Here is a 15,817-nt window from a genome sequence, read left to right as displayed (position 1 = left end):
TTAAAGTAGATACGTGAGGGTTGACTGGTGGCAATGACCATGGCCGAGGGTATACGTGACCATACATACGTCAGCAATAGGTACCTACTGTTTCCATTGAAACTATCAAGTAACGTTAGTATAGGAAGTAGTATAACTTTTATGGTAAATACTTTAAAAGGATTTGCATCTACTTTTGTATTCACTGCATTATTGTAATTATTTTAAACCAAGTTACAAATTAAAATATGCAGTTACATAATTCGTTAAAAATGGAAATCTTCATCATCAATTTAATGCAATTATTTTTGGTTAGATTCGTTGTGTAAAATTGCCGAAATTTTGTAAACAATTTGACTAAATTACCACAGATAATAATATAAAACTATACTAAATATTATATTAATTTTTTCCTCATGGTTAACATAAAAAACCACAGATCAAAAAAACTTTATTACCTACGTATTACGTGAAGGTATAGTGCGTGTATATTAGGTAGACATACATTCACCTTTGACATCGTTACTGACATACCTACATAATAGTTTTTCAATTATTCGGTTTCAATTACATAAGCAATAAATATATACTTATTATTGAAAAAATGGAATAGATATTATTCCCTTAGAAAACTCATGTCAATTATTACATTCGTTATAAATTAGTTGGATTTCAAAATTCATTTATTTTATATCTATCTATACGTATACAAAATAATACTGGTATTCACATAAATGAAAATAAAACCAAGAGTATTCACGGCTACCAACAATCTCCTTTACTACACCTATCCCATTATTAACAACTCCTGTAGCAACTATAATTTAGTTTTATTACCAAAAGACGTCAACACTCTACGTCAGAGCCGGTCTCATTGAACATCATAAAGAGTCATGACATGTGTGAAACGAAAGGATGTGATACATGTCACACATTCCTTTGATGTTGTTTTTTACCAGTTTATCCGGTGACGAATTTGAATATATTTTGAATAGAATCTTCAAAACATAGCCATGTAGTAAACATACATATTTTTGCTGTATTGTCGTTTGGTTTAAAAAAAATGTATGCGTGTACTAGTGTACACACGTAAGAAGTGAAACTTCTTTGTGACCTTATTTTAATAATTTACTATATGCAACTTTACAGAAATACCGAATCACGGTAGAGATGAGAAAAAGATGGCGCGTAACGAAAAAATGTTACACTTAATTTTTTTCCAACCCCGATAAAGAAGTTTCACTTCAATAATAATTAATTTATTGCATTAGTTAATTAATAAAACGGAACTTCAACATGGTAACAAACAAGTTTGTTGTGCTATAAAGATTTTTCTTTCATTGTCAATAATTTGAATTAGTACTACGAATAGTGATTACCTATAGTAGATACAAAAGTTTTTCCACGACATGCCTGGAATTTGAATACTCCTCACAATTAAAACAACATAAAAATAATCGCCAAAAACCAGGTTATTATTTTTTTTAATGATGACAATTTAAATATGACAACTGATATTTATTATGTACAACATCACGACGTTGAAGATTATAACAGACAGACAGACGTGAGAGCAAAAACATAATGCAGGATACTGTCCTTCATAATTATAAAATTACAAAGAACATAATATATAAATGTCGCTGTGATATCTTTAAACCTTACTGTAGTTACTGCGATGTCGTGAAGAATGGTCACTTCAAAGCTCATAAAAATATTTGCGAACTAGCGGTCCGCCCCGGCTTCGCTCGTGGTACCTACATGTTTACGTTTTTTTCATAAGAACCATTTTTATTAAAGAATTTTTTACACCTTGGGTTACATTATTGCATTTTTGGTAAGGATCTCTAATTTTTTTGAAAATGCCTATGTTGCTCAGTGAAGGTGCAGCTTTCTTATGGTCAAAGAATTTTTGAAATCGGTCCAGTAGTTTATGCGTGAAAACCATACATACATACAAACCCATTCCTCTTATAATATTAGTATAGATTACTCAAAAATGCAACTTAGAAAAATATATTATCTCCGCAATCATAGGTGGAGATCGTCACACTCATTCTAATGGCAGTTAAATGCTTAATCCCCTGCTTCTATTTGAATCCAACGTAGCTATTTTAGTTCCATTAATATTTAGGGTATGCACCGATAGAGAATTTTCACCTTGTGTGCGCTGGATCTTAAAAATTTGATCAGTAATAATTTGGTTTTTTGATTCTACTAAGTAAGTTATATGTAGTTGTCGGGTTTCTCGACTGCCATCAGACCTCCATGGCAGAGGATTTTTTGTTAAACCTAATAGGAGACACAAAGATCTATGCAAAATCAAACACATTCTCCATGATGAAGACTTCATTTTAAATATAAAAGTTAAAAGGAGATGGTTTATCATTTAATCTCAGGCGTGAGGAAATGAATGCCATTACAAAGACATGAAAAAATTTCTAAGAACTTACCTGATACATAATATAATATTTGTTTTTTTATTTATGACTAGTGGTCCGCCCCGGCTTCGCCCGTGGTATCTACATATTTCGCAATAAAAGGTAGCCTATGTCCTTTCTCGGGTATCAAAATATCTCCATACCAAATTTCATGCAAATTGGTTCAGTAGTTTAGGCGTGATTGAGTAACTGACAGACAGACAGAGTTACTTTCGCATTTATAATATTAATATGGATTATAATTACTTTAACATCCTCAAAAATATTTCAAAGACGATGGATCCAGGTCCATGATATTAATTGTAATATATATAATTCTGTTTTATCTTTCAATTTATGCTTATCACGATCTTCAAAACCAAATTGCTTTGCATTTATGATCAGGCGTCAGTTTTTAAAGAAGCCTACCCACAGAGCCTACCTACTCGTAATTTTCCTAGTCACTTAAATAACTTGCATAACGTAATTTTTGCTACTATAACATTGATGAAAATTTTTTCATTCACTGAGACATGGATACTTTAATAATTTTTGATAATAATTTATTAGATTTTATTATTTTTTGCTTTTGACATTCCTAAATCGAGGTACATTCTCAAATCTTAATTTTTATTGATAAGGAAATTGAATCATCACACAACCATTACTAGCTGTCCCGGCAAACGTTGTTCTGCCTTACTCCTATCACTTTGAGGAATAATAGATGTTGGTTAATTCTCAAATATACCCAACAGGCAATTTTACAAAATTTCCTGAGAATCGGTCCAACCATTTCGGAGGAGTATGGTTACACATTGAACGAGAATCCTACTAATATTATAAATGCGAATGTTAGTGAGGATGTGTGTGTGTTTGTTACTCTTTCAAGCAAATACTACTGAACCGATTAGAATGAAATTTAGCCCACGTATAGATGGTAACTTGGATTAACACATAGGTTTTATCCCGGAAATTCCACGGGAACGGGAACTATGCGGGTTTTCCTTAGAAAACGCGTGCGAAGCCGCGGGCGGAAATCTAGTTTTATATATAGAGACAAGAGATAGAGACTTATTTAATAAAGTTATATTTTTTCTACTTTCATTCTAATTCGGGATATTATGCGATTGAAGACAGTCTTACAAGAAACCATGACCTTAACAATAATATTTAAATAAGCTAAGAAAAGTTTTAAAGGGTCAGCGTGTAGGTTTGAGGAATAAACAAACATACCTTTAGGTATTTGACCCTCGAAATATCTCATTAAATAAACAAACATTAGGAAACTTGTTATTAATTTAACTCTAGCTAAATATAGCTGACTTTGATCACGTAGGACCCTATCAATTACAAGTTTATTTAAGTTTTTATCTATACTAATATTATAAAGAGGAAAGGTTTGTAATTATGCATGTATGTATGGTTGGTTTTCACGCATAAACAACTGGACCGATTTCAACAATTCTTTCACCATTAGAAAGCTGCATCTTCACTGAGCAACATAGGCTATATTGCATTTTCATAAAAATTCAAAAATGCACTAATGTAACCCAAGGAGTAAAAAAATCCTTAATAAAAATTCTGTCATCGCGTGCGCTGCGGAATCTATTCTTTGCAGTTCGAGGATGGTTCTTATGAAAAAAAACGTAAACATGTAGGTACCACGGGCGAAGCCGGGGCTGACCGCTAGTTGTAAAATAATTATACAAATTATCGATCATTTCCATCAAACACTTCGCATATAAAGATTATTTTCAGCTCCTAAGTGTCAAATAAACGACATAATATTAAACTTACTTGATATAGTAGTAAAGTGTAAGTTAATTAATTATCGCAATATCTCTGTTGGTTTTTCGGAAAAAAATGAGTTTAATATATTTAGAGTAAAAAGAATTGTTTATTTTTTAACGGTGACACTTATAAATAATTAATACGTACTTGTGAATTTCTCGACTTTACTATGTTTAATAAAATTGATGAACGTACGTTTTAAAACTTAATATTTACAATAACATACCTATAGGTAATGTTTCGTAAGCTTAAATATCACGTAGTACAATACAAATAAAATAATATTTATTAAGGCTTCAAGTTTCTTTGTCGTCCATATTTTTGCAATGAATAGCTCATTGAACTTCATCAAACTATATGCATAATGCATTTTTGGGATTGCTTAAAAATGTTCTTATTATGAAAATACACAATATAAGAATATCTTGCTATGTAGAAAAAGGGAATTTGTACTTAAGATACTTACATTATCCATGTTATTTTGTATGTTTAGATGTTGTTTTGATTCCAAATAAACAATTTTTATTATTTTTCCACCGACCTCAAAAATTAGGTTCTGTATTTTTTGGGGTTTTGCCTCAGAACTTTCCAATGAGTGAACCGATTTGATGATTCTTTTTTATTTTATTTGAAAGCCTTTCGGTAGGTACCATTCAAAATCTGTCCAGTTTTGACCGTTCAAAAGCGGTTTAGTATTTGTTAAATAATTATTATAATATAGTACGAATAATATGTTGATAAATATCAAATAATCTACCCTATTGTCTAGAATCTAGATTACCTACCAAATAATTATCCCAATATAACCCGGCCCAAGATCGTAAAAGCATCAGCCGATAATTTTATTGGAATGAAGATGTGCTCTTAGTATGATTAAAATTACCTGTTTATCCAAGGTCTAATCAATGAGTATTTTATCAAAATTCGCTCATCAATCTCATAAATTTTTACATAATATAAAAATACACTTTCTTATTTATTATTTTAGTTGCAATAACTAGACATATATTGATAAGACTCTACATTTATAAGAGAATATTTTGAATTAATCATAAGATGTGAGAGAAGTACATATTAGGAATTATATATCAATTGTCTCTAATAAGCTTCTTCCAACGCTATTCTATCATGTATTCACTTAAACAAATATTTGACAGTGGATAGAATTTCACCACCTTTAATTCTACAAAAAAATCACATATTTCTCTATTAATAAAATACCAAAATAAGTAAAAAAAGGCTGAATATTTCTCATATACATCGAAGTAGGTGAACGCACTGTAAACAGTCGGACCGAACGTTATTGATACTTGCGTAAGCTATATAACGTAACGTGCGATACGGTAACTCGCAGTATAGTGAGAGCGGTTAACTATAGCGGGTTTTTTATATACAATTTATTGATAATGTTTCGTGTGTCCGTCTGTCTGCTGGCGGTAGTCTCCTGTGGGGCCAGCGTTTTTGCTGGAGCACTACGTGAGTGATACAATTATTAAGTAAATAGTTGACAAAGTGAAGTTTTAAAAACAAATATTCATTGGTATTAAAGTATCGGATTAGCTTATAAAAATTGTGTAGTTTTATGAAAGTAATCACCTTTATTCTAATTTACTCTTTTAATTTCAATGTGAATAGGAAAACGTATGATTAACTTTATTAATAAGATTTATATTTTTGATAAATCACTTACAAATTTAAAATAATAAAAACAAGCAAAAAGTGGAAGAAATTAAATTCCCTGCAAACAGCTAACCATCTTTTTTATTAATAACTGTTATTATTTATGTCTCTTTAATATATTATCTAGAAAACTTCGAATTTTATACGATTTCATCAATAACACTTGCTATTTTACAAAATTGACTAAAAGACTTCAACGCGCTTGAATCTAAAAAATATTATTGTTTAATACAAACAGAATAAAAACCAATAGTTAGAATTAATAAAAATATCATCTAGTCTAAAAATACAACTTCTAAAGATAAAGAAATAATCAATTGATCCTGTAACGTTCAATCGAAAGATCGATTCTCTCCAAATTCTGCTACATATAAAAAATTCATACATTTGGCTCGAATCTCAAATAATCGAAAGGTCGTTACTTTCATACAAGTTATTTTGTAATCGAGATAAATTCCAATTCGATGAAGAAACTATCATTTTAACTCGTTTGACATTTCAATGTCATCTGCCGCTCTTCCTGTGGCGATAGAGAGGAAAGGAAGGAAAAGAGAAATAAGAGATGTAGTTTGTGATTTATAAATATTTTAAAGTATAGGTAATTATTATATAAGTGTTATATCTGTAGTTGTAGGTGATGTGTAGGAAGCCAGAAGTGATTACTTATGTACTTATTAATTTTTAAATAATATGAAATATATTCATATTTATACATAAATAGGTTTGGCTTTTACTTAAAAATAAAAAGAACAACTAAAAATAAATAATAATCAAATTCTTCTTACTTGCTTAGGGTAGCATTTTTTGAAGTGAAAACTTCTTTAGCGGCGTTGGGTATAAAATCTTAAACTCGCGTCAGGACACGTGGCCTGATCGAAAAAGCGTAAGACGGATTTTTTTTTAGCCCTTATATTCCATGCGTAAGACGGATACCATTCCAAAAATATCAAACATGAATCAAGTTTTCACTTCTGCCGGCACTCCCGGAGTGCAACCCCTCTTTTTTTTATCACTTGAATCCAAGCTAACCGGCTTAAACTGAAAACCAGTGCTACCCGCATATTAATAAGCAATTTAGATTTATTGACAGCAAACACTTGAACAAAACAATACTTTAACTAGATTGTTATATTATATAATGTCCAGTTATTTACGTAATGTGAAGATTGAAGACGATGTTATAGTCTGTTTGTTATTTGTATTAAGTATGAGATAAGAACCACCGGAACAAAGTTATTTATCTTTATTTTAAAATTACTTTACGTGTACAGTAATTCAAAATATCTAGATTAACACTACATAGGTAGTATAAAAAAAAGTCCCTTTTTCTGTCCCTATATAACTATGAATGCTTTAAATCTTTAAAACAACGCAACGGATTATGATGCGGTTTTTTAATAGATATAGTGATTGAACAGGAAGGTTTATGTGTACGCGTAATTCATTAGTTTTTAGTCTTTTTAGACACAGTGGGTGAAGCCGCGGGCAGAAAGCTAGTTTTATTATAAAGTATAAACAATTTTAGAATATACACACGTAGTTCTCTTTATTACTTGTAGATTAACTATAAACATAAGTACGCGGATAAACTTATATTAATAAAAAAGAGCATGTGTGCCGAGTAACTACACATGTCAGAAGTGAAACTTCTTTGGCCAGATTCAAAGATACCAAAATCGTGGCCTTTACCTATCAAATTTTTAATCTTATTAAGATGTACAGTATGGAAACGAACGTGACTTAAAAACGTGTATGATAAAAAAAAACAAATGACAACGTACTTAGTGATGTATGAGATAATACCACGAGGTTACATTGTATCATCGTCTGTTTATTTTTCAATTTAATGAGTTTGTTTGTGTCATCTATAAAAAAAATTATTAAAACAATATTTCTCTTACCACAATGTAAAAGAAGAATGTATAGTACGTAGGGACATTCTAAAATGTTTATATGCACGTTAGGTTGCCTTTTTGAATTCATTAGAATAAAACTGGTTAAAATTAAGATCAATGACCTAGAGCTAGAATTAAACCACTATTAATTTATTTTATCTTAAATACCCAATTAAAATAATTTAAAGCTTAGAATGATTCCAAAAAAATATTTCTATGTAGGTCGAAAGAAGTTATTTCAACTATATATTTCATCGAATTAAAACCGTTTAGTTTATTTTCGTAAAGAATTATTTAAGCGTCATTATCACATATTATATACTTAATATACTATTGTTTAAACTAGCTTACCTCCCGGGGCTTCGCCTCTTTGTCAAATTATACTATACTAAAACTCCATCTAAACTTTGCTTGATACTATGTATAGTGATACTAATGAGTTACGCCACAAGTTACGCACAAATTTTCAACACAAAACTTTAAAAAAGTTATCTTATCTGTGGGAACTTATCAGACTTTAAAATTACACAGATTAAAAAGTATTGGCTTATTGTCATTGTTATATTATCTACCTTTTAAGAAACCATTACTTTTTGCGCCGATTAAATGACTTGGTTTGCGTTATTTCCTGTGTGAATTATGATTTATGTCGACATCATTTAAGGCGAATTAGGAGTTGGAAATAAATTGAAATAATGTTATGTTATTAGTCTTGGTTTCGACAAATGGTTTAAAATAACATAGTTGAGACTATCAATCATTTCAACTTTTGCTCTTGAGATAATCTATACTAATATTATAAAGCTGAAGAGTTTGTTTGTTTGTTTGTTTGAACGCGCTAATCTCGGGAACTACTGGTCCGATTTGAAAAATTCTTTCGGTGTTAGATAGCCCATTTATCGAGGAAGGTTATAGGCTATATATCATCACGCTACGACCAACAGGGATGGAGCCACGGGGGTGAAACCGCACGGAGCTGCTAGTATAATATATAGGAAAACGATTACTTAGGTACTATTTTTTTAGTTCTAATCGTATTCTGTATTAGATTAGATTTAAATTTCATCATATCCACCATTTTGGATTATTTCTTTTAACGTTTTTATTTAGGCACAAGGAAGGTACTTATGGAGATAAAACACTAAAAAAGGGACAATAGGGCAGAACAACGTACCTATATGCATGGGCAGCTAGTTGCATATAGTAATAAATACATTGCTATATGTCATACAGTTAATATCTCTTAAAAATGAAAAATTAATGTCTCGAATTAAAATTATCAAGTATAATTAAGTTATTTCATAACTCGGCTTTAAGCAATATTTGGCAGAAGTGGTTGCACTTGAAACCGGTCGACTTTCTTCGAATTTTAAATTCGAAACAACAACAATTTTGTAAATATTTTATCGGATATCTTCCGATGTACTTATTGTCATTAAATTTTTTACGTAATTGATTTTCCATTATGTTAATGAATAAGTTTCAATTTATCTTTTTCTAAAAATAGTTATTAATAAATCATCAGTTCTATTTAAAATTATCAGCAATTTCAACAATTAAATGACGCTGCAAATATTGTCTGCGTTCAATATAAAATTTCAGGCAGGTTTCAGAGATTTTCGGGGAATCATAATTATTTTCATAAATACTGCCTGTTTTACTTCTAAGTAGCATAATATCATTCTGTCTTTGATCAATTGTTTTATCTAAATGGATACGTTACACAGTCATTGCGAGATTAACCGAAAAAAACTAAAAGAGTTTATTTTGTTTGCTCTTTTTTTCATAAAGAATAGTAGTAACTGTCAAAAACACAATGACATTATCACAGAGCTAAAAATAGATAGATACTAAACAGCATATAGGAGGTAAACATACAGTCAAACAACTTGCACCACACGCAAACAAAATATTATCCAAAACACAAGGCCGCTGCAGACCGTACTCAAATGTCACTCGCTCGAGTCACGTGTGTCTTGTGTGTGTCCACACGTTACATGCTACAGGCTGACCGACATTGACCTGTTCGTTTGACACACTTGAGTGATCAAGGGCGGTTCGAACGCGGCGATTTTTTAGAATATAATAATCTGTATATTGTAGTACTTTTTAGCAAAAATTAAACGTTGGTAACTCGATTTTATAACATCATCGTATGCCATTAAGGGGCTCGTCAAAATTGTTAAGTATGAAACGGCGTATTAAATCCGTAACAGCCTTCACGTCTTGATAAATTGTTAGTGTAATCAATAGTGAGATTCATAGACATAGTTTTTAATTAAAAAAATATTCTTTCACTTATCATATTATGTATTACATAACTTAATAACTACTAATAAATAAACAAAACATAATTACGTTTCAAATCTTCGTATACGCTAAGCTTTATCTTGGTAACACTTTATTGGCAACTTTAAGCTCATTGGCACTTTAATCCCAGTATGTATGTATCGCAATAATTTTATTAATACAAAATTTTATCACATTAACAAAACAATTACAAAATACCTAGCAAAATATTTCTCGTTTGAAATGATTCCCGCAAGACAAATAGAATCTATCAGCAATATAGTGCGTGCTTTTTTTTTGTCGAACGAAGAAAAATAATTTATATAATATGTATTACTTACTACTATAAATAAACAATAACGAACATAATTCTTAGCTCTACCAGCTCTATATATATATAAGATTTTTATTTAAGGATAAAAATAGATCAGCCTCTACTCTACTATGATTTTATTGAAATAATTTCTAGAAAGGAATGTAAAGCTCATAAAATTATTGATTTTATTTAAAAATCGTTTCCGAACGAAGTTTATTTTAGCATGAATCCGTTATAGGCAATAAAGGATATAGTGTAACAGGTAACTGATAAATATTAAATAACATATCTTGCATCCGAATCGAGAACATTTCTTTCCTTTTCAATTATTTTTAATGTTTATTTACGTTAAAATATTTTGGAATATTACAATATGCCATATAATTTTGTACTAAGTGCCGGATAGGCATGATCATCAAACCTTACGTTTTCATAGCGCCACACGTAAAAAAATTTTCACAACCTTTTCAAATATCTTCCTTACTCGATCGATAAACGAGAATATAATTGATAATAATTGACGAGTTGATAATATTTTTTTTAAATCTAATAAATGTAGCTAGTCTTATGGTAATAAAACGTCTTTTAAAATTGATCCACTACTCTTTGAGTTTAACTACAAAGTATAATATATTTACTGTTTAATATAAAATAAATGGTAACATGTAGTACCTAACTAATATTAGTAAACAGCTTACTACTTAAATAATTAATAATATTAATCAAAATTGTTACAGCGCCGTTCCTCAAGGCTTGTTCAGCATCAGATCCCAATCTGAACCAATGCATAGAGAAGGTGATATCAGCTGGAGGTGGAAAGTTCGCGAAGGGCATCCCGGAGCTCGGCATAGCGTCCCTTGACCCTGTGCACCTGGGCAAGGTGGTGGTTGACAACCCAGCTTTGAGGCTCACCTTTGATGATACAGTTGTAACCGGTCTGGGCGATTTTAGGGTTAATTCTTATAAGTAAGTGACAATGTTTTAGTGTGTTTATCTATTTTTGTTATAATATATATGTGAACAACATACATAAGAAAATAAATTAGAGACACTGAAAATCAATATAAATTAGAGACACTGATGATGATGACTATAATTTTTCCATGAAATGGGAATCGAACCCACACCCACTGCTTGCGCCGGTGTTTTTGCTTACGATAATCGCTCTGTCATATGAATGGTCAAATTAATTCGCTTCTTTAAAAAAAACACATGCAGTTGAGTACCTATAATATATATTATAAATTCAACTACATCTGTTCCACTTAGGTATTTAAAACTATAATGAACCTCATAAATGATTTCACCTTCCTATAAAAGATTCTATTATTTACGAATCAAGCATAACGCTAAACCTAATTATTTGTTCTAGAATTGACACTGAAAAGGGAAAAGCTATTCTGGACTTCACGGCTAATGTAACTTTGAAAGCTAACTACGACATGGACGGGCAAGTGCTTATTTTGCCCATCAGGGGCAATGGACAGGCGAAAATCAAGATAAGTGAGTTATTTACATAAAACATTTATATAAATCACGACAATAGTAGAATATCGATACGTCTGTTATACTTAGGTAAATAGGCAGAAACGTTACGAAAGTTATTATATTATGCAGATCGCAGAATGCAACTGTTGAAAGTGGATTCACTCAAATGTACTTAGAATAAAATTTATTTATGTAGGTACATATGTTCATTTTATAATGAAATAGCCATTAGATATCTTCGATAAAATCTGCTTTTCGTTAAACGCTGCTCTACATTCATATCTCTAATTTTGTTTAAAACAACAAAAAGTAAGATAATATAAAACTTCAATAAACATAGCACTAACTTATAAACTATTCCACCAGCAAACCTGAACATCGTCATCAAATACGACTACAAGACCATAGATGGCTACTGGATGGTCACCGGCTACAAGGACAGCTACAAGATGGACCGAGCACAGTTTAAATTCACCAACCTCTTTGGTGGGAATAAGGAATTGGGTAAGACTCGTTGAAGTATGAAATAAGATTTAAGATTTCAGTTACCATGCATCAGGAACATTAGGTCCATCTAAGAGGTCCATGAAGTTTAGCTACAGTGTGCGTGAGCTCGAAATCGAAGTACCTACTGAGTGCCATCTCTTACTATATTAGTTACTTGTTCTGTGTAGCTACACATTAACAGTCTATTTCAAAACCCGAAACAAAAAATATAATAGGTTCTAAAATTTTTGTAAACAAGAAAAAAAGTTATAAGTCATTTTATAAGCATCCTTAATATCAAAATTAACCAAAAAAACGACGTGTGGCACAGTCCCCGAGGACTGCCGCGGTAAAGCTATTGCATGCTATACCTTCAAGCCACACCTCCGCCGGTCGTAGTGGGCAGCGTGAGGCTTTTTCGTTACGGAATTTCTCTCAGGAATTTCTCGATTCGGTCCCCACGCTCAAGGCCCGGGATAAAAGCTATGCAATAGCTTAAAAACATTGTCTAGTCCACGTAATACAATAAGTTTGTTTTGATACTAATGATGATATACATAGTCATTACTCATAAATCCAAACACAGTTAATCCAATATTTTCATGCATCATACGGATCTAACACCTCGAAGGTAGGCTTCACGGAAAATAACCATAGACCATAGAGACAAATATTTTCCTTACCTCTATAAAGGTCAATCTACACAGTTGAAGGACACCATCAAATTTTTAAGAAAACTTGCATTATCCTCTTTATCGTAATGTGTTCTTAAGATTAATCTTCTTCGGTCAAGGTTTCATAGAAATGGTTATTTTTTTAACTGAATACTAGATAATATCTATACTATATAGATTTAATCTAAATATTAATGTTGATAGTAATCAGAATAGTGAAATCAAAATAGTGAAATTAACAAAATAATTTTGGAATAAATAGTTTCATTATTTTGAAAAAAAAATTAACAAAGAAATTTGAACCTTTTAAGCTTAGAGCGATTCATAGGTTTTGAGTTTTTTGTTAGTCAATTCTGTTTTTCGGGATTATTCATCGAAAGGCGCACAAATATAGATAAGAAATATTACATCCTTACAAACAATATTAAGTACTTACTTACGGAATTTTTTATAACATACTTTTATTAGTTACTATAATTATGTAACAAGCAGTCTCTAAACAAAAATAACAATGGAATAAAATATTCCTCTAACACACAAAACACCTTACAGCCGACACAACAATAGGTTTCGCAAACCAGAACTGGAGTCTCATCATGCAAGAGATAGCTCCGCCAGCGATTGAACAGATTATCCGCAAATGTGTTGATGAAGTGAAGAAACTGTTCAGAGCGGTTCCAGCTGCGAAATTATTGTCTGCTTGATGGTTTGGAACTTTATAATCGGCATGCATCGTTCGCCTGATCCATACTTTTCTTCATTAATTTCACGAATGAAATTAATATTATGTACATTAATTGAATTTAATGGTGGTTACCTAAGTGCATGTCTCATACTCAAGTTTTTCTAATTCTCATCGTTCAGAAACAAGCGTTATCATAATACTTATGCATGATGATTTGTAACTCAATCATCATAAACTACATGGAAAATGTAACTTTAGGAAAACATTTACCTACATATTTTTTGTTTCTCTTTGTATCTTTTATTTTGTGCTATAAAAATAATGTTGCCGTAATATAACCCCAATTTTTATTTCCAGCATCTACAATCCAGAGAGTAATAAACGAGAACTGGGAACCAGTGATAAGAGACATAGCCCCAGTAGCATTTGAGACGATCATCGCTGCCTGTGTAAATGAAGCCAAAAAACTATTCGCTGCTGTTCCCGCCAATGAACTTCTTTTGCCTTGATCGTAAAAAAACATATAAAAAAAAAGAATTATTACTTTTCCGCGCAAATTTAAATTCGTTCGATTTATAATCTGCGCTTTTAACCCATATAATATAATTGCCGCCTTTTTCATAAAATGATTTTAATTTTTAATATTTAAAAGGGCGAGAGCTTAGATTAAGGATTGGTCGGTTAATCTAAGGGCGAGGGTTTTTTTTAAGAAAGTTTATTTAAGTAAATATTTCTTAATCTTTTACATACTTTTGACTGAACTGGAAGTTGCTATTTAAAACGCAAAATAGTTTAATCATACTTACGTTAACGTTAATTTTTAATTTGAGGCGTAGAGCCTACTTATTTATTATAATAATTAAAGAAATTACTATTTAAGGTCTTAAAATAACGCTGTTAATAATTGTTCACATTAAAAAACAATTATTGTTTTTATGAAGCAAATTGTACAATTACCAAGTAAGTAGAGGGTTATTGCCCAAAACTCAAAGGTCAGTTGCGTATTTCCTGATCGATATTGTAACTTCCTATGTGTTGTTTGAAAGTACATGAAATAATGTGCAACTCTAGGCATCCTTCCTTTTTGGCTGAATATTACTTGTATCGCAATATTTAACGCAACTTAAACTATTAATAATTAAGTATGCAAATATAACTAGAGAAATACTAATAATGAGCAAATCTGATCCATACTTACTTTACATTTGCTTTTTTAATCGTAACTGTAAATTATTATTAGTACGCACTAGCGTATGAAAAAAAAATTGTAATGTACCGCCGTTTCGGAATCGAAACATCAGAATCAAGGAAAAATGTCCCAGAATAACAAATTGCATTTTATACTATTAAGATTTCATCGTTTTTATTCTAAACTTAATCATAGAAATATTTGAAAATCTTGTATCATTTCCATTGACCATTACTATTATAAAAATCAGTTGACTTCCGTAAGAAGGAAAGTATTTAGTTACGTTACTATGAGTTAAGTTTCATTTCATTTTACTATGACTTCCATATTATTTATACAAGCCTTACATAATACGAGACGTAATAAGAAATTTTAAATTACTCTGCGGCTAAGTACAACACTATCTGATTAATATTATTTTACTGTTTATATTTCCAAAAAAATTTCTATTTGTAATGTTGATGACTCAGGTTTTAGAACTATAATATGTATTTTATTATAATCTATGGCCTATGATATTAATATTATCTCAATGATTTCAGTCAATATTTCAGACTATTTTTAATAACCTTACACTTTGCTTACAATTTACTCAATATGAAAAAAATATTAAATTACTTTTATCATTTTTTTTAATAATATTGACTAAATATGTAGCCAAAGAGTAAAGTGTAGTAAAAAACATTATTTTCATAATTTTTATGATTTTATTATCTATGATCTAGAATCTAGATTCATATATTGTAGTGTTAAGAATTTTAGCTCTTTGTCAATGTACACTTTGATAAAAAGTTTTGTGATAAATATGTTACAATAAGGATTAAGTACATAATAAAATTTTATAATTAATTTTGTCTTTAAATGCCACCTTGGACCTAACGCAAACAAACATTGTTTGTTTTCCAAATTGTATAGAGGCCCATGA

At 30.6% G+C, this 15,817-nt stretch overlaps 1 protein-coding gene across 1 annotated transcript; it reads left to right on the top strand.

Annotated features, from left to right (window-relative positions):
• The first annotated feature begins 5,532 nt into the window (after positions 1-5,532).
• LOC123696936 (circadian clock-controlled protein daywake-like) lies at positions 5,533-14,399 on the top strand. Its single transcript, XM_045643331.1, has 5 exons — positions 5,533-5,666; positions 11,108-11,336; positions 11,743-11,873; positions 12,225-12,362; positions 14,061-14,399. Exons 1-5 carry the CDS (start codon positions 5,597-5,599, stop codon positions 14,210-14,212), a joined length of 720 nt encoding a protein of 239 aa, XP_045499287.1. The 5' UTR covers positions 5,533-5,596; the 3' UTR covers positions 14,213-14,399.
• The last annotated feature ends 1,418 nt before the right edge of the window (positions 14,400-15,817 follow it).

The sequence above is a fragment of the Colias croceus genome, chromosome 13 (genome assembly GCF_905220415.1).
Source record: "Colias croceus chromosome 13, ilColCroc2.1".
NCBI lineage: Eukaryota > Metazoa > Arthropoda > Insecta > Lepidoptera > Pieridae > Colias > Colias croceus.
Note: the sequence above shows the minus strand (reverse complement) of the source record. Positions and strands in the feature narration are given on the sequence as shown.

Coding starts and splice junctions, on each gene's coding strand:
- LOC123696936 (XM_045643331.1), top strand. CDS start 5,597: ATGTTTCGTGTGTCCGTCTGTCTGCTGGCGGTAGTCTCCTGTGGGGCC. Junction 11,337..11,742: donor TTTAGGGTTAATTCTTATAA/GTAAGTGACAAT, acceptor TATTTGTTCTAG/AATTGACACTGAAAAGGGAA. Junction 12,363..14,060: donor TGGTGGGAATAAGGAATTGG/GTAAGACTCGTT, acceptor TTTTATTTCCAG/CATCTACAATCCAGAGAGTA.